The sequence below is a fragment of the Stenella coeruleoalba genome (genome assembly GCF_951394435.1).
Source record: "Stenella coeruleoalba genome assembly, chromosome: 5".
Classification (NCBI taxonomy): Eukaryota; Metazoa; Chordata; class Mammalia; order Artiodactyla; family Delphinidae; genus Stenella; species Stenella coeruleoalba.
The window spans coordinates 133,068,019-133,095,884 of NC_137150.1; the positions used below are offsets into that span (position 1 = coordinate 133,068,019).

At 40.1% G+C, this 27,866-nt stretch overlaps 1 protein-coding gene across 3 annotated transcripts; it reads right to left on the bottom strand.

Annotated features, from left to right (window-relative positions):
- GART (phosphoribosylglycinamide formyltransferase, phosphoribosylglycinamide synthetase, phosphoribosylaminoimidazole synthetase) lies at positions 1 to 27,860 on the bottom strand. Of its 3 annotated transcripts, XM_079923127.1 has the most exons (22): positions 27,778 to 27,860; positions 24,902 to 25,087; positions 22,366 to 22,461; positions 21,716 to 21,890; positions 20,536 to 20,647; positions 19,400 to 19,468; positions 18,080 to 18,205; positions 17,146 to 17,233; positions 16,500 to 16,585; positions 16,143 to 16,311; positions 13,103 to 13,334; positions 10,604 to 10,698; positions 10,204 to 10,313; positions 9,289 to 9,487; positions 8,036 to 8,287; positions 7,724 to 7,876; positions 5,905 to 6,111; positions 4,680 to 4,817; positions 3,458 to 3,588; positions 3,069 to 3,210; positions 1,926 to 2,041; positions 1 to 1,828 (listed from the first exon to the last, which is right to left on the bottom strand). In XM_079923127.1, exons 2-22 carry the CDS (start codon positions 25,044 to 25,046, stop codon positions 1,637 to 1,639), a joined length of 3,033 nt encoding a protein of 1,010 aa, XP_079779253.1. In that variant the 5' UTR covers positions 25,047 to 25,087; positions 27,778 to 27,860; the 3' UTR covers positions 1 to 1,636. The 3 variants fall into 3 exon arrangements, with proteins under 3 accessions (XP_079779253.1, XP_079779254.1, XP_079779255.1); XM_079923128.1 differs by lacking the exon at positions 19,400 to 19,468; XM_079923129.1 differs by lacking the exons at positions 1 to 1,828; positions 1,926 to 2,041; positions 3,069 to 3,210; ... (5 more) ...; positions 9,289 to 9,487; positions 10,204 to 10,313 and having other exon boundaries at positions 10,644 to 10,698; positions 13,086 to 13,334.
- Positions 27,861 to 27,866: the final 6 nt, after the last annotated feature.

Here is a 27,866-nt window from a genome sequence, read left to right on the forward strand (position 1 = left end):
ACAAATATCCATATTTATTACATTAATAAAAAACTAACATATTTTCACCCTTCTATGCATTGTCTTTTTCATAACTTAAATGACCTTTTGAGTATCATAAACCAAGAGCTGCTCACACACTCAACATGTCCAAATAATATTGTTTATCACAAACTAGACAGTAGGACACCCTTTCAGCTGACTCCTCTGTCCTTTCAGTATCATCCCTGCTACTTTCAACTTTTTTTTTTGGTTTCTGTCAACCACATATTTCAGACACACTTTGATTCTTCCTATCTGATGATACTGAATCAGCTACCTTCCATGGTGTCCAGGTTCCTTTTAGTGGATATTAGTGTCTAAATAAGGGCTGGAAAATTGTATTTCTAAAGTCATAAACTCTTATTGATTTTTCTAATTTACCCTGGTACCAGCTTCTACTTTTATTACAGTATATGATTTTATCAACCAATAACATTTTCCTTTATATCTTCTAACTTTCTAAAAACTTCATAGGATAGTTTGGCATATACATAATAGCTTATTATGTTGAGTGAGCTCTCTAGAAAAAAGTGAGTCAATTGTTTCTGCAGCAAAGACACCTATGTAAAATGATGTACCTGGACATCATTTGATGACAGTTGCTGACTACAGTCAAGGAGAGGTAGGGTAATGTCGGCCAGCTGCCTGGGGAAACTGACTTGCACCAGAGGCAGTGATGAGGGTCTCTTGGCAAAGGTGTCTGTCCTTTTTTCTGGCACTCTGCTTCTCTTGACCCTCTTTCCTGTATTAAGGCGAGAGTTTACTCTCTTCTGTATATAACTACTGTAAGAGTCCTGTGCCGTTAAGTTTTGAGTTTAAACTCCAAGGAAGGACTTGAACAGGGCTTCAAGGTACCCTTTCAGTAAGGTGCCCCCCTGTTGGGCAGGCAGAGCTCTCAGGCCACCCTGAAGGTGGCTCAGCAGTCTAAGGCTGGCTGGCTGCCTATGGGCCAGGTGGCCATTCCCTGTTTGCTCAGCGATGACAGAAATGTGGTCCTATGTGTAGGGTCATGCACATGTGGCCCAGTATGTCAACCTAGACCTCCCAGTTCCAGAACTGCATATCCACATTAGAAATGACTGGCTGGAGTGGGAAATCATGCAGTCCCATTATACTCTTTACTAGTCTGAGTAGATTGCCTTCCATCCTCCCAAACTGTGAAGCGAAAATCTGGGTGTTACAAAAATTGTCAATTATTATAGGAATGTGTAATGATATTTCAAAGTACAAAGAACACTATCCCTCAGAAATGGGAACTACCTCAAAATTTTATGACACCAACTTAGGATCAGAATAATTAGAGAAGTCTCAATTCAGATCAGTACAGATATACAATATGGGGAAGAGATATTAACTTATTAGACTTATTAGCTCTTCGAAAACGAATATATAAGAAAGATTAAGTTTTGGTATCTTATTTGGCTGAAAGTAAAAGGAATTCTGAATGCCTGTTTTGATGATGAACAAAAAGGCCCCAAACAGGTAAAACCTGAAAGACCACTGGAAGCAATACATATATGTCTTAGATGTCTTTCAGGCTGAGTCCACGATAAAAGTCACCCTGCAAGCAGCTAGAATTCTTTCAAAGCTGGCTCCATTCTTGGATTAGGATGCTTCATTCCTCTTTGACCCAACAGATCTTGCCATTTTCTCCAAGCCGTACAGTTCCACTGGCCACCAGCTGGAGGGCTGAGGGAAATATTTTATGTTCTGCTAATTTTACTCTTTCAGATAGAGTTTCAACAGTGTCACCCCTCTTCACCGGAACAGCTTCTTGTAAAATAATTTGTCCAGCATCTACATCTTCCTGGAAAAGAAAAATGAGAAAGTTTTGAACATTACTTCTGCCAAGTACAATTTACATTAAGTACTAATAAGATTTTGGTAGAAAGAGACATACTCACAGCTACAAAGTGCACGGTGCACCCAGTGACGGTGACCCCGGCATCCAGGACTTGTTCATGGGCATTTGAACCCTTAAACGAAGGGAGCAAGGATGGGTGGATGTTGAGCATTTTCCCTGGAAATTAATTAAAACATAGTGGTCAGAATTAAAAAACCCTATGTATTCTGTCAAAGGAACATACACTTTCCTGTCTAGAATCAGGAGTCAATAGGAGCAAGGTTTTTCTAGGATGGGTGTTTTCTTTGTCAAAGACAGAAATGAGGAAAAGTGAAACACACGTTCTCATCCAAGGGGGCCCTGGGAGCAGCAGGTTTCTGCCTTGCACAGCTGAAGACACACCAAGGGGCATCTGAACAGGCGCCTGCACTGACTCAAAGCTGGATGGGAGGGGTTCTAATCTGGATCATAGGGCTCTTGAAGAAAATTCAGCTCGTCCCTGGCACATAATATTAGAAAGACAGGAGGTTCCTGCGTAGTGTCTATGTGCTTGACTTCTAACCATGAAGTGGCATGTGACTAATCCACAGATGCCGGATTAGTCAGTCTGTGTGCCTTATGTCACCAAAAGCATTGCCTGTGGTATATTACACCACAAGTGCTCTAACTATATTCACTTAAGAAAACAAACTCTCCGAAGAGGAAATACATTTATTGACCAAATATGTGCACAAAAAAGAACCACAGGAAGCAGTCAAAACTTCTGCGGGAAAGGCATTAACAGCAGACACTATGTTATCTGGCAACAATGCCTTCCTTTCCATCTTCTGGCAATGGTTCACAGTTCCTCAGAAGAGGAACTCTATTTTGGGATACAGAGAGTCACCTTCTCTTGCTTCTAAACAAGTAAAAAAGTCTTTTCCCAATATTTATCCAGAAGATGAAATAATATGTTTGCAGTAATGTGAAACCAACCTAAGCTACATTAGAAACCGTAATTACAGCAGGCCAAAGAAAACTGATAGAGACAGCAGGATAATAAATCATTATTCTTTGGGCTAAAGGCAAAGGAAATTCAGTTATGACGTGTGTCAGAATAAACCGTCACAGTAAATACCATGACTGGGATTGTTTGGCAAGTTCACCACCCTATAGCCCATTTTCAGTCAATTCCTCAATGTAGTATCAAACTATTTTTGCTTACCATTCCATTTTCTGACAAAGGGGCCAGATAAAATTCTCATGAATCCTGCAAGACAGACTATGTCTGTGGAGAACTCTTCAAGGACTTGGTCTACTGTAGTGTCAAATGCTGCACGATTTTTATATAATTTATGATTAATTACCTAGAATAGAAAAAGATAAGTACAATCCATTTCCAACAAATTACCAAAAATAATTTAAAACTCAACCTTTATATAGACTATACTTCACCTCCTTCTGAAGATACACTTGATGTCAAGAATTAAGGAATGGACAGGATGAATATAAAGGCAAGCCCAGCACCCACCCCAAATCCAGGCATCCAAAGAACACTTGGGGGCAGATTATGAGTGTAAGTAATCTTGAAAGATACTTTTCAAAGTAACTTACCCTGGTGGGAATTCCGGCTCTTTCTGCTTTATCTAAGCCAGACACTGCAGCTTTGTTGGAGATCACAACAACAATGTGTGCAGAGCTGCTTGGCTCCCTAGTACTGTCTATGAGAGCTTGGAGGTTTGATCCTGAAAAAGGGAGAAAAGCACAGGTGAGTGCACACTTCTTTAAAACGTTTATACCATTTTGAATAGGGAATGGTCAAGATTTTTGAATAAAAATGTCTTAGAAAAGATTGGCAAAATATGTGAGGCTTTAAAATTCCGTTCCTCTTAGAATAATGGATTAGTATCTTACAAAAACATAGGCACTCCTGGTTCAAGGACACGTAATTGCTCCTGCAAAATAATATGATTTAGCAGACCAGTAGAAACAGTATAACATGATTTTAAGACTGATTGATGAGGAATAAGCTGCTTAATTAAGCAAAAAAATCAACCCTCTGAAGAAGAATAAACCACTATGACCCTTACAGTAGTTTCTTTGCTTTACCATCAACTTGGGTCTAAAGTATATTGAAACCTTAAAATAGACTTGTAAAGCAATTATACTTCTGGGAAAGTTAACCTAAAGAAATAACCAGATATGCACTTACAAACTTATTGTATATTTAAAAGAATGTTCATAGCAATGTTACTTAAAACAGTGGACGGAATTCCCTGGCTGTCCAGTGGTTAGGACTCTGCTCTCATTGCTGAGGGCCTGGGTTCAATCTCTGGTCAGGGAACTAAGATCCCACTAGCTGCATGGCATGGTGCAAATAAAAAAAATAAAAGGAAAAAAGAATCATACTATATCCATCCATATGAGAGAATACAATGCTCTTAGGACTTTACCCCACTGTCCGCAGAGTCAAACACAAATTTTGTATTGTTACTATTAACAATTTAAAAAAGCCTCAACTGTCCTAAGACTTTTCAACTACAAAGCTATGATTCAAAAGAAGTTGGAATTTGCATTCTGTCTTTTCTAGCTTCTCTCTCTTCAACCATCTTCCCCACACCCTCTTCTCTTCCTTTAGAAGCTGCTTCAAATGCCTGAGAAAGTGGAAAGACTGAGGATGTAGAAAAGATAACACTCCTTAATGATACCTAGGCCCCAGTACTGAGAGTGTTCTCAGAGTCGGAAGGAGGGTTTTTTTTTTGGGGGGGGTGGTGTGGGTGGGAGAAAAGGAAGAGCATTTCTACAGCTCTATAGTAAAGAGGAAGCCACATCTCACCTGTCCCAGATATTAAGACAGCTACTCTTGCCTTTTTTGGTTGAACAGAGACATGATTTTTCAGGGTGCCATTCTCCAATACTGATCTATTTATTTGCATGGTTTCAATCAGATGCTTGACTTTCACACGAGGAGAACCTTTGTTTCAAACACACCCAATAAATAAAAAAAAGAACAACTGTGAATTAACAGTAATATGGAAAGAGAAGTGTTCTATAAAAACTTTAGAGTACTGTATTTTATTCTGAAAATAAGATATGCAAGGACTAAAATAATACGTTCGCTTCACTTATCGTCACTCATTCATACAAACTTCCTGATGGTGAACATATATAACTGCCCACTTCAACTAAAAGGTACAGCACTATATCTAAACATAAAGTGGATATGTTACTGCCTGCCAGTGTTCTGTCTCCCCTTTCCCGCAAGTCTTGCATCCACAATAGTGCTATGACCTCTTGGCTTCGAGGGTAGGCATGTGACCCAAGCAAGGCTATTCAAAGACTCGATATAGGATGTTGAGAAAGAGAGGGCCTCTCTTACTGCAATGTGAGTTGAAGGATGTGGGCTCAAGACATCTTTCCGGTATTTGGAGAGCCTGCCTGAAAGTGAAAGCCACACAATAAAGGGATGAAAGGCAGATACAGACAAAATTAACAAGCCTTGACATCTCTGTTAGAGAAACTGAGTTGGTTTTCTGTCAATCTGCCAATTTCTAGTACTTCTAACAGAGTTCTAAGTCATACACAGTACTGGTCAGGGTGCTTGCTCACTACTCCTTGAATTGAGCTGAACCACAAAGCAGAGCCTGAGACAAGGTCTTACATGCGAGGTGATTACTTTGGGAAGTGATCCTAGGGAACCAGAATGAGGATGGGCAAGAGCCAATATAAGAGTGTGTTATTAAACTGGTAACCACTGTGGGCAATTGGGGCTTGATTCCACTGAGACCCTCAAAGGAGCCATGTAGACTGTGCCTCAGAACCGCTCCCTTCTTCTGTCCCTAAAGTGGGCATTTATTCACTAGTTCTCACCCCGCTGGTCAAGGGCTGTCCTGCAGGGTGTAGTTGTGCATATGTGACTGCTACACAGAGGTGTCAGAGCCCTGAGGCAGAAATGAAGAGATGCATGGTATTACTGGCATGGGTGTTTTCATGTTACAGCTGCGTAAAGATAGTTGCCTATCAATGGCTTGAAACAGAGCAACTAAATAAGGAACAGTTACCTTCAGGACATGCAACCACTCTGCCGATCACCCAGGCTTCTTCCTTGTGCTGCTGAATATCCTGCAGAATCTGCTGTGTCAGATCCCTTGATACCACGAGGGCAGCCCCAATCCCACAGTTAAATGTTCTGGCCATCTCTTCTTCAGAGAGGTGTCCTTCCTGCTGTAACCACGAGAAGATCCGGGGGATCCTCCAGGTCCGGGCATCTGAAAACAGGCAAGAGTTGTTCAATTAACCTATTATTGACACAAAGTATAGAAGTATGTACATATACAAACCTATGGAAATTAAAACCAGCACTGCTATTTTATAGAGGGTAAAACTATAAACGGGCCTGTCAGAAGTTTTTTTGGGATCCATTTGTACCTCAGGCATTAAGAACACTTTTCTTGTCACACTTGGCCAGTATTCACGATTGAGTGAAGTTTTGTGCTGCGTTAACTAACTAGATTCTTAGAAATCCCCTAATGAATTAGATGCTCTAATGGCTGAATTCCAGTAAAGGTCGGCATACTACCCTTTTGTGAATGTGAAAAAAAAAAAATCTAGATTTAGGTGTAAGAACCTATCCTCTAATACAACAAAAATCTCTAATAAAAAATTTTAGGTAATACCTATATAGACACACACATAAAATTCTTTTTTTTTTTTTTTGGCCCTGCTGCATGGCTTGCAGGATCTTAGTTCCCTGACCAGGGACTGAAACCGGCCATTGCAGTGAAACCACTGAGCCCTAACCACTGGACCACCAGGGAATTCCCAACCAATAAGGTTCCTGAAACAGCAATCTTCACTCATTGTCTCTGTATCTCTGCCATCACCCCCCGCTCCAATATATGGGGGGGTGGTATCTATCCTCACCAAGCTGCTTTTTGACACTGCTAACCAGTGTCATGTTGAAATCCTTGCTCGGAGTTGATACTTTCACATGGTTTACTGCCTGATTTTGACTATTCTTTTTTTAGAAATTCTACCTCTGCCAAACTTTAAGGTGGGTGGAATATTGAGGAACAACCTTTTGGTCCCTCCTATTCTCTTTGTGATTAACTATTACTATCTGCATATAAGTACCCAACTTAACTTCTGCTCACAAAAACACTACAATAAATACTTCAAAGATGTAAAACACTGTATTTCCACTTCCTATTCCAAATCTACTCACCTACTAAACTAGAAACTTGGGACTTCTTTTTTCCTTCTAAGCACAAAATGGTTCTCCAATCTGCTTCCCTTCTCTATGCCTTGGTTCAGGTCTCCTTTATCCCCTGCACAGACTATTTAATAACTACCACTTCCCTTCCCAGCATGTTCCTGATTCCATCTTGATAGAGCTTGAGCTTACTGACCCCCTTGGAGAATCTGCTTAAAGAATTTCATCTAAGTCAATTACATGAGGACTTTATGCCTTATAAACATGGCTAATGAAGCGAGAAAAGGTGGAAAAGGTCAGTCCTATTTTTTCCACAAGAAGCCCCAATGATCTGAGAATTTTCCAGGTAGGGACTTCCCTGGTGGTCCAGTGGCTAAGACTGCACTCTCAATGCTGGGCGCCCGGGTTTGATCCCTTGTCAGGGAACTAGATCCTATATGCCACAACTAAGAGTTAGAATGCCAAAACTAAAGATTCTGCATGCCACAACTAAAAAGATCCTGCATGCCGCAACTACGACCTGGCACAGCCAAATAAGTAAATATAATATTAAAAAAAAGAATTTTCCACATAATCATATGTGTACTAACTACCCATGAAGTTTCCTTCCACAATGTATTTTTTCTCATAACAGTTTTCTGAGCAAACGTTCTTTTTAGCAATCTTACCTAAATCCACCCCACATTTCTGAGGTAGGACTCTGGGGATGTTTTCTAGCAATCCCCCACCGGTAATATGTGCAAAGGCCTTAACATGTCCTGAACGCAGGACAGGTAACAGTGAATGGCTGTAGATTCTGGTTGGAGTTAGAAGTAAATCACCTGTATATTAGGAAGATGAGACAAAAACTTAGTCTATGAATATAAAACCAAAACATACGCAGTTTGTTCCATTCTAACTTTAAGTAACGAAAGCCTAACCCAACTAAGTGGTTGCTCAGACATTCCCAAGCAGGAGAGTTTAAATGTGAGTATGTTTACCTAAGGCCTGGCCACCATAGCCATCAGGTGCTGGAGAGGAGTACTGAAGGGAAGATTTCGCTACAATTTTCCTCACAAGGCTGAATCCATTGCTGTGAAGACCAGATGAAGCTATTCCAATAACAGCGTCCCCTTCAGTGATTCTTTCCAGGTGAGGGAGTTTCTGATCCCGCTCCATTGCACCAACGGCAAAACCGGCTAGATCATACTCTCCAGGAGGGTACATGTCAGGCATTTCTGCCGTTTCACCTCCTGGCAGAAAGAGAAAACAAGAGCAAAGAAATCACCAAATATTATAAACCTGTCTAGGAAGTAGTGACACCAGCTACTCTTCCTATGAACAATTAAACAAAAGCTGTATTCCGCAAACATCTAAGCATGATTTCAGGGGAAATAGTGCTAATTTCCACAAAGGGTGAGTATAGCCTCCAAACATCATTATTTTTACGGGATGAATACTCAGTTGAATATAACACCATTTCTCTAGCAGTTAGTTTCAGAAATGCTTTCACCTATATTTGATCTTTACAATCAGTCTATGTTCCAATAATGGTACAGGCTTAGAGAAGTGATTTAATAGACCTGCCTAACTCTAAATGCCCTGGCCTAAAAAATATGTCATAGTTCATACTACCACGATACTGTGTAAAGACACGGTCTAGGAAGGCAGATCCGAATTAGGAACTGTTCTCAAAGATGGCTGAAAGGCAAGTTTGGCTTTGGGGACATACCTGTCCACAGAAATGGTAATATAAAATAGGTAGTTTTGTTCCTTGGTCAACCTACAAATTAATTGTGTTCAAAATCCTCATGTATGTATTTAATATTTCTGTAAACCTTGGGTACATTTTATTCTTAGTGTCATTTCTGTGGGAAAATAAGGCTTAAGTTAAGACTCAGAAAGCCAAGACCCGATCTGCCTCTGCTGCAGGGCCATAAGGAGGAAACAGCCCCCTACCCTGTCTGTCCAGGAGGCCACTGAGAGAGATGGGAGTGAAATGGTGGCTAAGGATCAGGGAGAAGATAAGGCCTGGGCGATGGTGGAGTATGAGTCTCAGTCTGGGGACCAAGCCTTGAGGGGAGGGTTCGAGGGCACAAAGGTCTAAGTTGTCCTTAGGTGGTGTCATCTATACTTTACTTGCCTCGTCTTGTGACACACAGTTTGTCTCGTTAGGTATACTGGTAACCGATCATGTTTGTACATAGGGCTGAAATACATAAGAAGGATGTGTGATTAAAATGGATGATCATACCGAGGAGAGCACATCCAGCTTTTTTACAAGCTTTAGCAATTCCAGCAACAACAGCTTCAGCTGTACTGGGGTCAAGTTTTCCACAGGAAAAGTAATCGAGGAAAAAGAGGGGCTCCGCTCCTTGTGCCAGAATATCATTTACACACATCGCAACCAAATCTTGACCAATGGTTTCATGTTTATGGCACTGCTGGGCAATCTACAGAAGAATAGAAACATCCACATAAGAGAATAAGCTCCAACCTATATCTTGTCAATTATCAGTGGAGGCTAACAATATTACTGACTTTTGGCTAGGTGCTCTGAACACCTAAAGACAAAAGAACACTAAATTCCGATAAGCTACTTGGTCCGAAAGTATTCCCTTTTTTCCCCTAAGATAACCCTTCTATCCGGATATAGTCTCACCAACACTGTGTTATTAGAAACACGTAGCTATTGTAGCCAACTGTATGATTACTTGGTGTGGTTCTCTTTAGTGCATATATGTCAAGAGGGGAAAGATATGTATTTTATTTGTTTATTTATTTATGGCTGCATTGGGTCTTCGTTGCTGCACGTGGGCTGTTGTGGCGAGCGGGGGCTACTCTTCATCGCGCCACATTGCAGTGGCTTCTCTTGTTGCGGAGCACGGGCTCTAGGCGTGCGGGCTTCAGTAGTTGTGCCACGCAGGCTCAGTAGTTGTGGCTTGCGTGCTCTAGAGTGCAGGCTCAGGAGCTGTGGCTCACAGGCTTAGCTGCTCTGCGGCATGTGGGATCTTCCTGGACCAGGGCTTGAACCCTTGTCCCCTGCATTGGCAGGCGGATTCTTAACCACTGCGCCACCAGGGAAGTCCCGAAAGATATGTATTTGATACACAGTAAATCCTTTCATGTCTTTCATAAAAGGCCTTTACTCACATAGGTGTCTGATTACCTTCAGTTTAGTTCCAACGCCGTCTGTTCCACAGGCCAGAAGAGGATCGTTGAAACCGGCTGCTTTCAAATCAAAAAGACCAGCAAAACCTCCAAGATCAACATCACAGCCTGTTGGAGAGAAAATTAATTACTTGCTGCATTTCAACAGCAAAGAGTTGATCAAGAAAGCAGATATTAAAGGGGTATACATATCCTTTTGAGTTTAAGGTCATGGGTAAGAAATGCTTTTAGTGTTAGAGATAAGAAAGCCGAACACTATGAGTTTGGCTTAAATGGGGCAAGACTTACAGCAACTTGGCATTAATCTGGAACATTTTCCTCAGTAAACTACAAAGCACAAATCAATACACAATGTTTGTCACAGTTAATGAACTAGCAAAGGACAGGCCCTGACTTACCTGGTCTGGAGGTGGCTTTTGCTAAAGGCTTAATTTTCGTGACCAGCATATTTCCAGCTGCAATATCTACCCCAGAGTCCTTGTAAGTCAGGCCCCTAAAGAGTTTAAAAAAACAAAGACATCACCTAAATGCCAGGGAAGAATTATTTTAACCTTAACATATTATTTAAAGCAGAAGATATCACTAATGATTTTCATATCCCCCAATACGCTGGGCCATATCCAGAGATTTTGATTTAGCTGGTCTAGGGCAGGTCCTAGGAATTGAAATGTGTTTAAACAACCTCCTCAGTTGATCATCACTATTTGGAACTTCACTATTTGTAACTACCTCTCTAACTTAACTATTTCTTCCAGAAGTACTTGTCACAGGCAGTTAAATATACCAATATTTGGCCGTAATATTTCTCTGTTCAATTTTGGTATGGGAAGGAAAGGAGTGCCAAAACGGAGTCAAAAAAGTGGAAATTAGGATTATAAGGACTCTACAAAGAAATCCTCAATAATGAAACTGAGCCCTTACTGCAATAATAGAGAACTGTATGTTTCCTTATAACTAAAGACAGTAAGAAATAAGATTTAAAAAACTCCAAAAAAAGCAAAACCAGGTAATGATATTCAGTGCATCACTTCCATCTATAATAGTGCCAACAAGTTGGAACAGTACATTTAGAGATCAAGTTTATAAATGGCAATGTGACTTCATTAGTCTTGCCTTACAAAAATGACAACTCTGGATTAGTGGGATTCAGGGATACGTGAAGAAATATGTCAAGTTTTATTAGAAGCAAGGTGCCAGGGTACAGACTTGAGAGAAATGTGGCAGTTAACTCCAATAAAGTTAGCAGTCTGGGGTCATGCTTATATAGGAAACGAAGTTCTACTGGTTAAAAACAACTCTTTTGTCAGGTAGCAATTGGCACTGTAGCCTCTCATCTTCTTCATCTTTGAAGAATCAGATGAATATTAAGATTTCAAGTCACTTGAAATAGGTCATTTCAATAGAATCTAGTCATTTTGAAATAAAAAATAAAATTTTAGCATGGTATTTTAATGTTCAAAAAAATTCCATTATTTAACCTTAAAAAATTTGCCTATCAGTAACAATGTAACTTGAATTAAGTTGCTAAAAATTTCTCATTTTGTCCTAAAACATATTTATTTCTCATAGATGAACTCAATGAGCAATAGTAATTGTGATGAGATCAAAATACCCACATTTGCAGTTAATAGTTCATTGATTTTACAAAGGAATAGTTAGTTGTATATGACAATAAATGAATCAATAAAGGGTTTACAAAATACATTTCAGTAATAAATATAAATGCAGTGACCAAATGAGATGGCCAAAATTTATAGTACAATCAAATAAAGTTGCAAAGTTAGACAACCAATATTTTCATCCTGAATTCTTTGACAAAATCATGAACTAAGATAAATACAACAGGGATTTCTCTGGTGGAACAGTGGTTAAGAATCTGCCTGCCAATGCAGGGACACAGGTTTGTGCCCTGGACCAGGAAGATCCCACATGCGTGGAGCAGCTAAGGCCGGGCGCCACAGCTACTGAACCTGTGTTCTAGAGCCTGAGAGCCACAACTGCTAAGCCCGTGTGCCACAACTACTGAAGCCTGTGCACCTAGAGCCCGTTCTCTGTAACAAGAAGCCTGCGCACCACAACAAAGAATAGCCCCTACTCGCCACAACTAGAGAAAGCCCACGTGCAGCAATGAAGACTCAATGCAGCCAAAACTAAATAAGTAAATAAATAAATTTATTAAAAAAAGATAAATACAACAGTAATATATAAATATATGATAACTCAAGGAAAAAAATCCCTTCCCCCTTCTTTATTGATGAATAATTGACAACTGATTGCATATATCTAAAACGTACAATGTGAAAAAATCTTTCAACAGCACTGATCTTATTGAGCTTTTCAAACATGAGCTACCATGAAGTTTTTTCCATTTCATTTGAATATTGCTGTAACTAGTAGTTTCAATTCAAACTAAATGCAAATCAAAATCAGATCAGTCGGGCTTCCCTGGTGGCACAGTGGTTAAGAATCTGCCTGCAGATGCAGGGGACACGGGTTCGAGCCCTGGTCTGGGAAGATACCACATGCCACGGAGCACCTAAGCCCATGAGCCACAACTACTAAGCCTGCACTCTAGAACCCGCGAGCCACAACTGCTGAAGCCTGCACACCTACAGCCTGTGCTCCGCAGCAAGAGAAGCCACCGCAATGAGAAGCCCGAGCACCGCAACGAAGAGTAGCCCCCCTCACCACAACTAGAGAAAGCCCACACCAGCAACGAAGACCCAACGCAGCCAAAAATAAAATAAATAAATAATTTATATATATATAAAAAAATCAGATCAGTCTCATAGAGTTAAGAATACAGAATGATTTAGTACAGGGTTAATGGAGTTTTCTACATCACCATTTATGCCAGTTCTGAAGCTGTGCTATAATCACCTTGGTCAGAAGTTTACCTGGGCTGCTGGAGGAAAGCTATGGCACGATAGCCAATGTCCTTTCTATAAATGGCCCCCTCAAACTTTATAGCAGCTAGTCCTTTCTTGGCTTCTTCAAGGGCTGAGATGAGATTTTCCCGGATGGCCGTTACTGTAAGGACCCTACCCCCGTTAGTCACCACTTTGCCATCTTTTAGGGCAGTGCCTGCTTGAAACACCTCTAGTCCTAAAGCTTGAGCCTCAGGAAACCCTGTAAGAGAGCATATTTGACATATCAATTGCAGTAATAATATTCTACACTGTGGCTTATAATTTCCAGAAGTTTTTTTTTTAAATAAAATCTTTATTTCACTTAAATGAATTTTCACAAGAATCCTATCAGAAAGGAATTAATGTAATATTATAGTAAATACAGCCTTTCTCCTAAGAACAGTCTGTTCCGCTCTAGGGTGATAACTGTATTACTAAAACCTTGTGTTATCATAAATCTCATGTAAGAGTGATTATTTCAATAAGGAAGGAAAAAAAAAGCTAAGCCCTGAAAAGTTTGAAACTAGAAGCATAGTTATTTTCTCCCGAAAAGTTAAAAAAAAAAAATTAACAAAACCTAAACATCATGAATAAATCCTGCATTTTTTTTTTTTTTTTTGCGGTACGCGGGCCTCTCACTGTTGTGGCCTCTCCTGTTGCGGAGCACAGGCTCTGGACGCGCAGGCTCAGCGGCCATGGCTCATGGGTGCAGCCGCTCCACGGCATGTGGGATCTTCCCGGATGGGGGCACGAAGCCATGTCCCCTGCAATGGCAGGCGGACTCTCAACCACTGCGCCACCAGGGAAGCCCTAAATCCTGCATTTGATCACATTTTTTACTGAAGAGTAAAAGAATATCTTTTTGCTTTATCATAGCCAACTAAATAAAGTTGCTTTCTTTTTTAAAAAAACCAATAAGATCATTGCAATGCAAAACATATTCTTAATCTTTTCCCTAATACAACAATTGTAAAATTTTAAGACAAATATGATTTAAATTAGGTTTAGGGCTCAGCCTAAAAGAAAATCCCTGGCTTCATTTTTTCTTTTGGCTGCGTTGGGTCTTCGTTGCTGTGTGCAGGCTTTCTCTAGTTGCAGCGAGTGGGCTCAGTAGTTGTGATGCACGGGCTCTACGGCATGCAGGCTTCAGTAGTTGTGGCTTGTGGGCTCTAGAGCACACACTCAGTAGTTGTGGTGCACAGGCTTAGTTGCTCCGTGGCAAGTGGGATCTTCACGGACCAGGGATCGAATCCGTGTCCCCTGCACTGGCAGGCAGATTCTTAACTACTGTGTCACCAGGGAAGTCCCCTGCTTCATTTTCTTTTGAATTAGTTTTAAGATCTCACATATATATTTTACATTTAAAATATTATTAGACTGTGTTTTCTAAATTCTGAAATGACCAACATGGACAGTTTATAAAAAGACAACCTCTTAATTAAAAAGAAATTTTTTTTCCTTATTAATTAATTTATTTTTGGCTGAGTTAGGTCTTTGCTGCTGTGTGCGGGCTTCCTCTAGTTGTGGTGAGCGGGGGCTAGTCTTTATTGTGGTGCACGGGTTTCTCATTGAGGTGGTTTCTCTTGTTGTGGAGCACGGGCTCTAAGCTCATGGGCTCTAGAGCACAGGCTCAACAGTTGTGGTGCACAGGCTTAGTTGCTCCGTGGCATGTGGGATCTTCCCGGACCAGGGCTCGAACAGATGTCCCCTGCATTGGCAGGCGGATTCTTATCCACTGTGCCAGCAGGGAAGTCCCCCCCAAAAAACTTTCATATCCCTAGTTTGTCCTTTTCCATTTCTCTTTTAGCACCATATTTGGTAATCTGTTAATACACATCTTCCTTAGGTGTTTTTTATTTTTTGCTGTATCAAATTTTCTTTAAAACATTTTTTTTATTGTAGTTGTTTATAATATCGTGTCTTCTCTACGTGTTTTTATTTTTTCAAAATATTTATATATTATTTATTTATTTTGGCTGCTCTGGGTCTTAGTTGTGGCATGCAGGCTCTTAGTTGTGGCACGCGTGAGGGATCTAGTTCCCTGACCAGGGATCGAACCTGGGCCCACTGTATTAGGAGCACAGTCTTACCCACTGGACCACCAGGGAGGTCCCCCCAGGTGTTTTTATAACATAGGAGCGTTCAGTCACAGGTACTCAAGTATGTGGTGGTATCAGTAACACCCAATATTGGGGTGTCAGAAATAACTATGACACTTGTCACCCCAATCTTAGGGAAATTTCACCAATACAAAAGATCTTGATTCTATCCCTTCCCTTTCTCCATTTTAAAAGGCAATCAGCTCCTAACTGCCCAGCTGCCATGTGTGGGACGCACAGGGCAATGGACTTACTGTCTGGGTAAGACAGAAATAGGGTGTTTGAATCAAACACAGTATTGGGGTATTAAAATCCCTAGCAGGCTGCCAAATGACAGCCTGCTAGGGATTTTAAAGGTCTGGTGTTGGCCTTATCGTGCTGGAACTTATTTAGCATTTTAAAACACTGCTTTATCTAACATCATTTAACTAGATGCCTCACCTCCTATAAGGAGAAACAGAAGAGAAGGCTATACTTCTGAAACTTTTAATTCTGCCATCAAAGTGACCATGGGGTGCACTGCAAACTGGGGGGTTAATTTGTGATCATTCAGAGATCAAGCCCTGAAATTTTCTCCTTGATGTAATTTATATTAAAGTTCCTCCAACTCTCATACATTCCTATTATCTTCTTGGCTCTTGAGGATGGACGAGAAAAGCAGCACTGGGTGATTCTCTGGAAACTTAGCTAGGCCCACTTAAGTCTTCGCTGTGCAGGAAGAGAAACGGATGGCAGTTCTTTAAATACAGTAATTTTGGATATCTGGACACCCGTATCCAACAAGCAACATGCTTATGTTAGAAACCCCTAAAAGGTTACTGATGTCTCTAAACCCTTAAAAGGAACACAACATTGAATGGGACAAAGGCCTACTGTGGTACTGGTCACCTGTCACATTGCAAACCAACCTTTTGTTCTCTGATATTCACCTGTTATCTCTACACCCTTGGTGTAGTCTCCTGGATAACCTTTACTTGCCATGACCACAGTTACGGCAGTGCGGTTGTCAAGCCAAACAGGCAGAGATGTGCAGAGCAGGCCATCTAAGGTAGACTGAATCACTTCATAAAGGTCACTTTTAAGAAGTGGGAGGATCACCTGGAAAAACATAATCAACATGGGAACTAAGAGAAACTTCAGTTGTCCTTAGACATTTTATTCATTGGGATACCAGAACTTGCATATGTTTCTCAAAGGTAATTATTTCAAGGCTGATAAATCCTAAGATTAAAACAGCACACATATTCTACAAAGTAACACTTTATATTATTATCTTTATTACTTACTTGGCACTCTGGATCACCAAAACGGCAATTAAACTCCAGAACTTTTGGGCCATCCTTGGTCAGCATTATACCAGCATAGAGGATACCTTCGTTAAAAAATGGAAAAAAAAAAAGAGTCTATAATGAAGACACTGTATTGTGACTATGAAAATCAGAATATAAACTTATAGTACTGAAAGTTTTGGAATGGCCGTAACAAATGTTATAACAGTGGTCAATTAAAAAAAGAAAATGGTGGGCTTCCCTGGTGGCACTGTGGTTAAGAATCCACCTGCCAATGCAGGGGACACGGGTTCAAGCCCTGCTGGGAAGATCCCACAGGCCGCAGAGCAACTAAGCCCATGTACCACATCTACCGAGCCTGCGCTCTAGAGCCCGTGAGCCACAACTACTGAGCCTGTGTGCCACAACTACTGAAGCCCAGGCACCTAGAGCCCAAGCTCCGCAACAAGAGAAGCCACCGCAATGAGAACCCCGCGCACCGCAACGAAGAGTAGTCCGTGCTTGCAGCAACTAGAGAAAGCCGTGTGCAGCAACAAAGACCCAATGTGGCCAAAAATAAATAATAATAAATATATTTATAAAAAAAGAAAATGTTGCAAACTTACTTTATAAATAATGTCCACAATGACATCAATATGCTTACCTGTGTAAGGCACACCCTCCTGCTGCATGCCATCCACTGTCTTCTGAAGAATAGTATTTTTAATTTTTAGCAACAAATCCTTAGAAACCTAGGGAACATAGAGACTTATTTAAATGTAACTGGTATTTAACTGAAAAAGTCCTCGCCCACACTGAGGCTCCTTTGTATACTTATAGTATATTCTATGCATACCTCATTAGCCTATAAATTGAGAATCTAGAGTTTATAAATTAATTGTAGAAATTATTGCACATGCATGCTGCAACTAAGAGTCCACATGCTGCAACTGAGACCCAGTGCAGCCAAAATAAATAAGTAAACAATTTTTTTTAAGTAAAAAATATACGTAAATAAAATCACTTTTACCAAATGGTAGTTTTAATACACAAAGTCTAAAGTAAACCCTGTTTGGTTTTTAATCTACTTAAGAAAAATATCTAAAAGGCACTATATTATTAGCACAAACAATTATAACTATCAGCAGTGAAAGGAAATGGGTGAGTTTCTGAAGTGCTAATTTATTTATAATATGCTCAATGCATATTTTTCATAAACATTGTCAAGGAATTGTTTGGAAACATGCTCTATCCGTTATGAAGTAGAAAGACTAGAAGAACAAATGGTAGTCTGACCTGGTTCTCAATTCACCATACCCACTCTTACTGAGCACTTGTGTATAGGGCCCTGGATATCCAATGATGAATAAGGAGGGGCTAGAAGGATCTGTTCAATCGATACTTAAGTTAGTTCCTCAAAGGCTTTTAGAAAAGGTTAGTTTTAGAGTGAGACCAGAAGAGACACTTTTCATTTAATAGGAAAACCAATTTGCTGATTAGTAATATCATTTACAGAAAAAAAAACAGAAAGTGCCTAAGAGCTCTTTGAGAAGACCAAAAAATGACTACTGAACTTCAGCTGAGCCTCTGTGAAGTACCTGAGGTGCTGGACAATAGGCTCCCATTCCCCCTGTGTTGGGGCCCTGATCTCCCTCCAGCAATCGCTTATGGTCCTGTGCTGGGGGCATGGGGGCCACAGTCTTTCCATCAGTGAAGCACAGACACTGTAGAGAAAACAAACGGTCCACTTAACCTTAAATGCCAAAAAGTAAAAAAATAATTTAATAAGGAGAACTATATGTACCTTAACTCTAATTAGAGGAAAAGTTTTCTTTTTTAAAGTAAAATGATTTAAAACATAAATAACCCTAAGTTTCCTAGATCGAGAATCAAAAGATCCTGTATACTCTGTTCTGAAGGATCTGTAATTTTTGAGCTAGGTTGGGGGGGCGCGGAAATCAAGCTACTCTCAAAGTAAAAAATTTCAACCTTTCCCCTGTTTAAATAATGGGTGATATAAATCCAATTTGCCTACTGCTACACTGGGGATGATGTAAGTCCAATTTGCCTACTGCTACACTGGGGATGATTAAAAGAAGATAAATTCTTCGGACTTCCCTGGCGGTGCAGTAGTTAAGAATCTGCCTGCCAATGCAGGGGACACGGGTTCGAACCCTGTTCTGGGAAGATCCCACATGCTGCGGAGAAAACTAAGCCCATGTGCCACAACTACTGAGCCTGTGCTCTAGAGCCTGCGAGCCACAACTGAGCCTGAGAACCACAATCACTGAGGCCATGTGCCACAACTACCGAAGCCTGCACACCTAGAGCCCGTGCTCTGCAACAAGAGAAGCCACCGCAATGAGAAGCCCGCGCACTGCAACAAAGAGTAGCCCCGCAGCTCTCAGCAACTAGAAAAAGCCCGCGCAGCAACAGACCCAATGCAGCCAAAAATAAATAAGTTTATATATTTTAAAAAAAGAAGATAAGGGCTTCCCTGGTGGCACAGTGGTTGAGAGTCTGCCTGCCGATGCAGGAGACACGGGTTCGTGCCCCGGTCCGGGAGGATCCCACATGCCGCGGAGCGGCTGGGCCCATGAGCCATGGCCGCTGAGCCTGCGCGTCTGGAGCCTGTGCTCCGCAATGGGAGAGGCCACAACAGTGAGAGGCCCGCATACCGCAAAACAAAAAAAAAAAACAAAAAAAAAAAACAAAAAAAAACAACAACAACAAAAAAAAAAGAAGATAAATTCTTTTTTCATTTGTATCTGAAATACTAAACGTATACAAATTCCTGTGTAACTGCTCAGGTTATGCTCTTGGATGAAGCGACCAGGGTAAACCAAGCCTTTTTTGGGATCATAGGTCAGATAACACAGCTTATACTCTGTAAAAGTCCAAAAGATGAATATACATACAGACACCTCTTCTCCTTCAAGAAGTTCTTCAATGACAGTTGTTTCTCCAGCTTCTCCAAAAGCTTTATCCTTATTGTCGATAAAAACAAAACAAAGAGAAATAAATTATAAGCTTTTATTATTTACTTAATTGGCTGTTGTCATTTTGCACCATTTGTATTATGAACCAACGCACTAGTATTATAATTTCTCTTTCTCTCTCTGAAAGCTGCAAAGGAACATATATGAATGTTTCCTATTTTTATTTTATTTATTTATTTGTGGCTGCATTGGGTCTTCATTGGTGCACACAGGCTTTTCTCTGGTTGCCCCGAGTGGGGGCTACTCTTCATCGTGGTGCACGGGCTTCAGTAGTTGTGGCTCGCGGGCTCTAGAGCGCAGGCTCGGTAGTTGTGGTGCAAGGGCTTAGTTGCTCTGCGGCATGTGAGATCTTCCCGGACCAGGGCTCGAACCCGTGTCCCCTGCACTGGCAGTCGGATTCTTAACCACCGTGCACAAGGGAAGCCCGAATGTTTCCTATTTTCAGAGTTGCAATGATGTAGAGTTAGCACTGGTACAGATGAGATGAACACATCATTTAAACTCTTCTGGGGGTCCAGCTTTCCAGTTTCAAATAAGGTTAACAGAAAAACAGATGTTTTCATCATTACCATTTAACTCTATTTCTGACTTATAATTATGTTTGCTTACAATAATTATACTAATGTCTGTGAAAACAGATTTCCACAAGGGGGAGAAACCCACAACAACCAAGAAGGATCATAAAAAGCAAAGTATATTAATTCATTGCTTCACTTTTCTTAGACCTGAGACACAAAGGATAAATACTTTTTTTGTCCTCATGGATTGTTGAGTGTTTATTTATATGTTCTGTAGTCTGAGGACTTTCTACCTTTCAGAGCAGACAACAAAGGATGCTAAACAGAACTTACTTGCAAAGAACAGAATCATAGTTTAGCCATCAGTGTAGATGTGTAACAACCCTTTTACAGAGATGGATTATAATACATAGTACTATGAAAAATAACTGTTTGCTATACGTTTTCCTTGCCTTGAGGAATATTTGTAAGCTTAACAGTATTTATTTATCCAGTGTGACTAGAAAATTATAAACTTTTTAAGAGTCATCAACTTACCTGCATAATCTCCTGTACAGCTTTGCAGGCCTCTTCTTTGCTCTTTGCGACAACTACCCCTTTCCCAGCTGCAAGACCACTGGCCTTCACAACCAAAGCAGGGAAGTCTGCACTGTGAAGACAGAGTAAATTTCAATATCCAATAAATCTTTAAGATTCAAAAGTTTAAAATGCTTTGGCATTGTGTAATAATATGCTATAGCAACAACTGAAAAGCAGAAAAAAAAAAACTGCTAACACCATTTTGATGTACTTCCTGCCAGGATTTTTTTTTCCTATGTATTTCTTTATAGTTGTGGTCATATGGTACATACAGTTTTGCTTTTCTCACTTACCATGAGATCATATAAGCAAAATCTTTGGGGGAAAACAGCACTTGCATAGCATGCATATGGAATGACCTTTTAAGATACAATATAAAGTAATGAATCATGCTCTCCTTCAAGTAAAAGATGTAGCTGTATAAGACCAATATAAGCATGGATACACAGATCATTTCTCCAAGTACACATAAGAAACTGTTGTTGGTAGTTCCTTCTGTTGAGTAGAACTGGAGATCTAGAAGGAGACTTACCCAAAGTAAGTAACAAAATTGTTACTTGGAAGGTATCTGGCTACTAGGAAATAATAAAATTCAATGTAGGATGAAGAAAAAACAAAGAATGAAACTGACCCAACTAAAAAGAAAACATACCAGGTAAAAAGGAAAAGTGTCAACAAAAATAGGGGGCAAAGGCATGTATCTACCAACATTCATTTATTGCTCAATGTTCTCCATATAATAGAGAACAGGATGTTTAATTTTAAGATTTAGGATTGAACAGTGGTGGCAGAAGGCCAAGTGATGATTCCTCACTCTAGTTAATTATTGATGAAAAAAATCACCATCCTTTATGTGTCAATTTGGCTAAGAGGGAATGCCTATACAACCAAATGTATCCTTTTCCCCTAGAAACTATTCAGCAACAAACATTAAAAAAATTTATCTTAAAAAGAAAAAATTTATCTTTCTGCAAGGCCGCAAGAGTAAATCCCATTTTATTTTGATGTTGGAAAAAGGCAGTCTACATCCTATGAGTTTTCCCCTAGAATTATCTTACTATAAACTCGTAACATAAAAGTGACCCGTATATTCAAATATCATATAACAAGTGCCCTTCACAGGCTATCTTCTATTTACCTCATAATGAAGCAGCAGGCTTCTTCAGCTTTGGTGAAAGCTCTCCACTGTGCAGTTGGGATTCCATGTCGGTCCATAAACTCTTTGGCAAACCTCTTGCTGGACTCTAACTGAGCTGCTTCTGCTGTGGGGCCAAAGCACCGCACTCCTGCAGATGTCAGGCTCCCAACAATTCCTAGGGATGGAAACAAGCAGCCGTAGCCCAGCTCTCTGCAGGGCCTTTTCATTCTGAAGAATTAGGATCAGGCTAAATATACATTGAGATGAAGCAAATGGCAGAGAATAACTACGTTTTTCATGTTTTATATAGGATATAAACAAAATGCTACTGACACATGATTCAAATCCAACAAAAATCATGTGTGATATTCAAATACATGGATTGTTAAATAGACACCAGAATAGAGCAGAATAAAAACAAAATATTTCCTACAGCTGCAAATTTGATCTCTCATTCAAATTTAGTCTTATTATTCATACTACTGATGCTTGGGGGGGGGAATCCTGGAATCCATAAATTTCAAGAGGGTGAAAGCTTTTTCAGTGTATTATATTAGAAATCCTCATCTGTAAAATGTATTAGATGAGATGATCTCCAAGCTCCTGTTAGCATGGTGTATACCATAATAATAAACAGCAATGAACTTTACCAGCAGCCAGAGGTGCCTCTGGTCCAACAACTACAAATTCAATTTTCTCATCTTTGCAGAACTGTGCAAGGGCAGTGTGATCACTGATTGAGATGTCTGTGAAAAGAAAAAAGAAACAAACCCACCTTGTTTATAAAAACATTCTTTAAGTTAACTGTCTATCTGAAATGTAAGTACTATACTTTGGTATGCCTATTAATTGTTGGTTTTCTTTTACTGGTACAGATGGGTTTCACCATGAGAAATTCAGAGCACAGTACATCAGGCTAACCAACAAAGCTCAGTTCTCTGCTTTGTTATCACTACAGTGATAGCAGAGAACTGAGTAAGTTTTCCAAGAGCTATACTTTCTTGACTATGGTGTTCATGTTGCCAGTGCTGATTGTAAACAAAAAAGTGTACCAGAGAATATACTCAGAAACTGGTCTTTTAAATGTCATTCATTCAAGATTTACTGAGAACTGCTATATGCTAGATACTGTCCTAGTCACCAGGTTAAGATGTAAACACAAACAGGGTCCCTATATTTAAGATGCTTATATTTCACTGTGGGAATGTTGAGTTATAAATATCCAAGCAAAATAATACAAAGTGTGAACAATTAGGCAAATCTGATGTGAGGTAAACTGGGAGGCTATTTCTGATTAAGCCAGAAAGGGTCTCTTTGCAAAGACGTTTAAGCTAAGAACTGAAGGATGACTTTTAAGACCTAGCTCACTTCTCCAATGTACAAGCCAGGTAAATTTTCTTTCTTGATGGGAGTTCTAAGTAGTAGTAGGATCAACCATATATTAATCATGAGTAGGTTCTATAGGCGCTCTTCTGCTTCACTGTTATTTGGGCCACCATTCTTAAGCTGGCTGAAGTCTCTGTACATATGTGGTATTTGTGATGTGTAGGGGATAAGTGCAGAAAAGGCAGAGTTCTCAATCTATAGGAACTGCCTGAGTGGGATAAGGATGGAGTACCATGCACTCTGGGTTAGTAGCTGCAAACACAACTGGGCTGAACAGAGCCAACTACCTCAGCACAGCAAAGGGTGGCAAGAGGAAGATGACACACCTAACCTGTCACTACAAGTGATAGCCGCCTCATGACAATATTGGGAGATTTTCATGGGCTGGTCTGTATAACATCAATTGCATCTAGATAAAATGTGCCATTTCTTTAAAAAAAAAAAATACAATACCTCACTCCCAGAGTTAAGATCCCAGGGAAGCAGATATTTTCTTATCTTTTTCTTATTATTTTTGCTCCTATGTACACAATTATCTTCTCCCAGTTGGTACCTTGCTGGGTCTATGTTCTCTCCATAAATATTATGTGCCACGTAGGGTACTAGGCACATTGCACACAGTGCAAAATAAGACAGGAGACACGGGACTTCCCTGGTGGTGCAGTGGTTAAGAATCTCCCTGCCAATGCAGGGACACTGGTTTGAGCCCTGGTCCTAGAAGATCCCACATGCCGCGGAGCAACTAAGCCCATGCACCACAACTGCCGAGCCTGTGCTCTAGAGCCCGTGAGCCACAACTACTGAAGCCTGTGCACCTAGAGCCTGCGCTCTGCAACAAGGAAGTCATCGCAATGAGAAGGCCATTCACCGCAACAAAGTGTAGACCCCGCTTGCCACAACAAGAGAAAGCCCACGCGCAGCAACAAAGACCCATCGCACCCAAAAATAAATAAATAAATTTATTTAAAAAAAGACAGGCGACTTCCTTGCCCTCATGCAGTTTACATTCTAGAGCTTATGTTCTAGGAGGGAAATGAAGATAGGAGACAGACAAAAGTAAAAGAAGATACAGATAATAGTCCATGATTGAAAACAAATGACTTGGGGGGTGAACATGCTTTACTTAGAAACTTTAGGAAAGTCCTCTTTGAGATGGTAACATAAGTTGAGACCTGAATGATGAAGAGCCAGTCATGCTAGGAGTGAGAACAAAGTCCAAGGCAGCTCTGTTTGGGATACTGGCAGGACTGCATGGATAGGGCACAGTGAAAAGAAAACAAGGGCTATAAAAGATCAGGCTGGAAAGGCCAGCAGAGGCCAGATCACAGAGGGTTTCGTAAGGACAGTAGTTTGAGTTTTATACTGACTACTATGAGAAGTCACTGAAGAATTTAGTGCAGCATAAGAACCGATCATCTTTTCCTATTTACCGTGGAAGAGATGAAGGCTGAGATCTATTATGGAGTAAGAATTGCCAGAACTTACATTTAATAGCACTGCTCAATTTTGCATTCCCCAAAATACACACCAAAACACCTTTAACCTATACTAGGCATTTTGTAACTTTTTCAGTGGACGTGTTTTGTAAGGTTTAAAATAATCTAAGGTAAGAAAATGATACACTCTGAACAACAGGATACCTTAAATTACAACATATGGCAAGTATTCAAATTACCACATAAATTTCTGGGTTAAAAAAAGCATTCAAATCTGAACAGCAATTGACCTTTATAAAGAAGAGATGTGAGTGACAGTTTTATCATTTATAATCGTTCACTTTTACTTCAAAAAAATGATTACCAGTGTTCGAAATCTTTTCAGAGCAGGCAGTGCCTGCATTTCCTGGGGTAACTAACACTTGTTTGACATGATTAGACTGTGCAAGTTTCCAGGCCAGAGTATGTTCCCTTCCTCCATTGCCAATTACAAGTACTCGGGCTGCCATTGCTCAGTCTGCAAAGCAGGAATTCAGCAGGAAAATGAAAGCTGCAGAAAGAAAACCACAGTTGATAGTTTAGAATACATATACTTTAGAAACCACGATTTCTAAATATGATTTAAGTAGTTATTTGTAATCATACAAATAACATTTTATCCCAGCAATTCATTTGTGAAAAACTAGGATTCATAATTTGAGAAATATGACTGTGTACTCTTAAGGATTAGAGCAGTACTTTAAAGCTCCTTATTGCATTAAAACAAAATCTATGAACAATCACCCTTCTTTGGGCTTCACTTTTATTTATTTATTTTGGCCGTGCTGGGTCTTAGCTACGGCATGTGGGATCTTTGTTGCGGCATGCGGAATCTTTTAGTTGCAGCATGCAGAGTGCTGGCTGCGGCATGCAATGCGTGATACAGCTACCCGGACCAGGGATTGAACCCTGGCCCCCTGCATTGGGAGGGCAGACTCCCACCCACTGGGCCACCAGGAAGTCCCTGGGCTTCACTTTCAGAAGATTTAAAAGTCATCAAATCTCAGTTAAAAATGAAAATGTTTTAACTTTAGACACCAAATTGAAAATAACTGTTTTTAAACCTTTAGTCTTATAAATAATAGACTTTAAAGTTACAATAAATTCAAAGAAATGTTTAAGACTAGAGCCCATAAAGGGTCAAATAGTAAATATTTTCTGAGGGCCATATAGTCTGTGTTGCAATTACTGAACTCTGCCACTGTAGTATGAAAGCTGCCTTGGACAAGAGACAAATGTGGCCTGGCTGTGTCCAGTAAAAACTTACATAAATAGGCAGTTGGCTGTAGGTCATAGTTTGCCTACTTCTTCTCTAAGTAACAGGAAGCTATCAGAGGTTTATAAAGCATAACTGTGGCTGTGTTTCCATAAAACTGTATTTATGGACACGGCAATTTGAATTTTGTATAACTGTCATGTGTCACAGAAACATCACTTTTCCTTTTCTTCCCATAAACATTTAACAATGTAAAAACTATTCTTATTTGGTGGACTGTACAACAACAGGTAGTAGGAAGGATTGGCACAAGAGCCGTAGTTTGCTGACCCCTATTTAAGAAGTTAGTGCAATATGCCAGAAAATTGGTAGAGAAGGCAAAAATCAAATTTGAACACGTCTTGCTTAGTTCTGGCATTTGATCCTGGGCAGGATAGGCAACTATCTCTCAAGCTAACAGTGTGACCCTGGTTAAGCTCTTACTACCTGCAATTCAATTTCTTCACATCATAAAAGGTGGAATTAAGAGAATTTGTCTTATGAGGCCTAGTAAGAATTGAAATGACATTTATAAACAGTTAGTACAATTTCTTACACTCAGCAGTAGTAAATGCTAACCTGCTATATTTTATTTATTACTTTTGCCAAATTGATGCTTTAGGGAGAGAAAAAATTCTAACAAGAAAAAAAAAAGCCAAAGGAATGAATAACTTGTCACATTCATTTACTAATTTTCAGAAGACATGTAATTATGTAGAAGGCGAACTGATAACAGGAAAAACTGAAATCAGTTACTTCTCGTGAGATGCTAGCATTACACGTTTAAAGAAAAATATAATTTGCTAATATAAAGAAGATTTTTTGAGCACTAACTTCGTGCCAGATGCTATTCTAAATGCTTTTCACGAATTACTTCACTTAATCTTAAGAATTCTGTGAGGCAGATAGGATTACCATGCCCGCTTTGCAGATAAATAAGTAAGGCTCAGTTAGGTTACGTAACTTGCTGCAGGTCACATAGATAAGTGGGGATGTAGCTTGGATTCCAACGGAACCAATTTTGCTTCAGATACTCTTTAACAGTTGAAAATATGAGGAAGAAAAAAATTACTAAATTATCATCTCGGAGAAAAACACTATTTTAGCTTACTGGAAAAGACTTGCCGCGTGTATCGACGTATCTAAAATGAACGTATCTTTAAATTTAGAGAAAACATTTATGTTTAGTTTGAATAAGAGGGTCAGTGAAGGGAAATTATCCTGATTACTGCCGCGGATCTCTGAAATAGGATTAGGACTCAGCCTGAGGGAATCTACACCCAGGAGTGGCTAGGAGGCCGCCAGCCAGAGTTGCCTAGGTTTGAGTTAAGGAGTTAAGACTTCCTAGCTGGGATACCTTGAGGGACTTAACCTTCTTGGGCCTCAATCATCTAAATGGGTAACACGAGGAGAATTAGAGAGCCAGGAAAAGCCATTTCAAAGGACTTGGTGAATTGGGACTTCCCTGGCGGTCCAGTGGTTAAGACTCTGCGCTTCCACTGCAGGGGCCCTGGATTCCATCCCTAGTCAGGGAACTTAGATACCGCATGCTGTGCAGCATTGCCAAAAAAAAGAAAACAAAACAAAACAAAGGACTTGGTGAATAAAATAAGGTAGAAACCAACTACAAAATGGGACTAAGTAATCTGCTAGAGACAAACGATGCAAAATGAGAAAATATGCAATTTAGGTGCATGAACTAAAAAACCTAAAAAAGCAGAGAGATGCAAAAAGGCCCTGACACCTTACAAAGCAGAGAAAGTGATAGATACAATGTAAACCTCAGTTAAAACTGAAAAGCACATGGCCAACCCTCACCCACTGCGATTAAAAATAAGAGGACAATCCCTACCGCCAAACCAGTTCCTACAGTTTCATCCAATTCCTGATAGTAATCCCCAAACCAAACCATAAATGTAGTTTCCTGAAAAGCGGAGGAAACTTACCCACGGACCCAAGGCTCTCTGGGCGCTCGCACTTAGACCCTCGCTGCGCGCTCTGAGCCCACTCTCCCGCCGCGCGCCGGAAGTCGGCC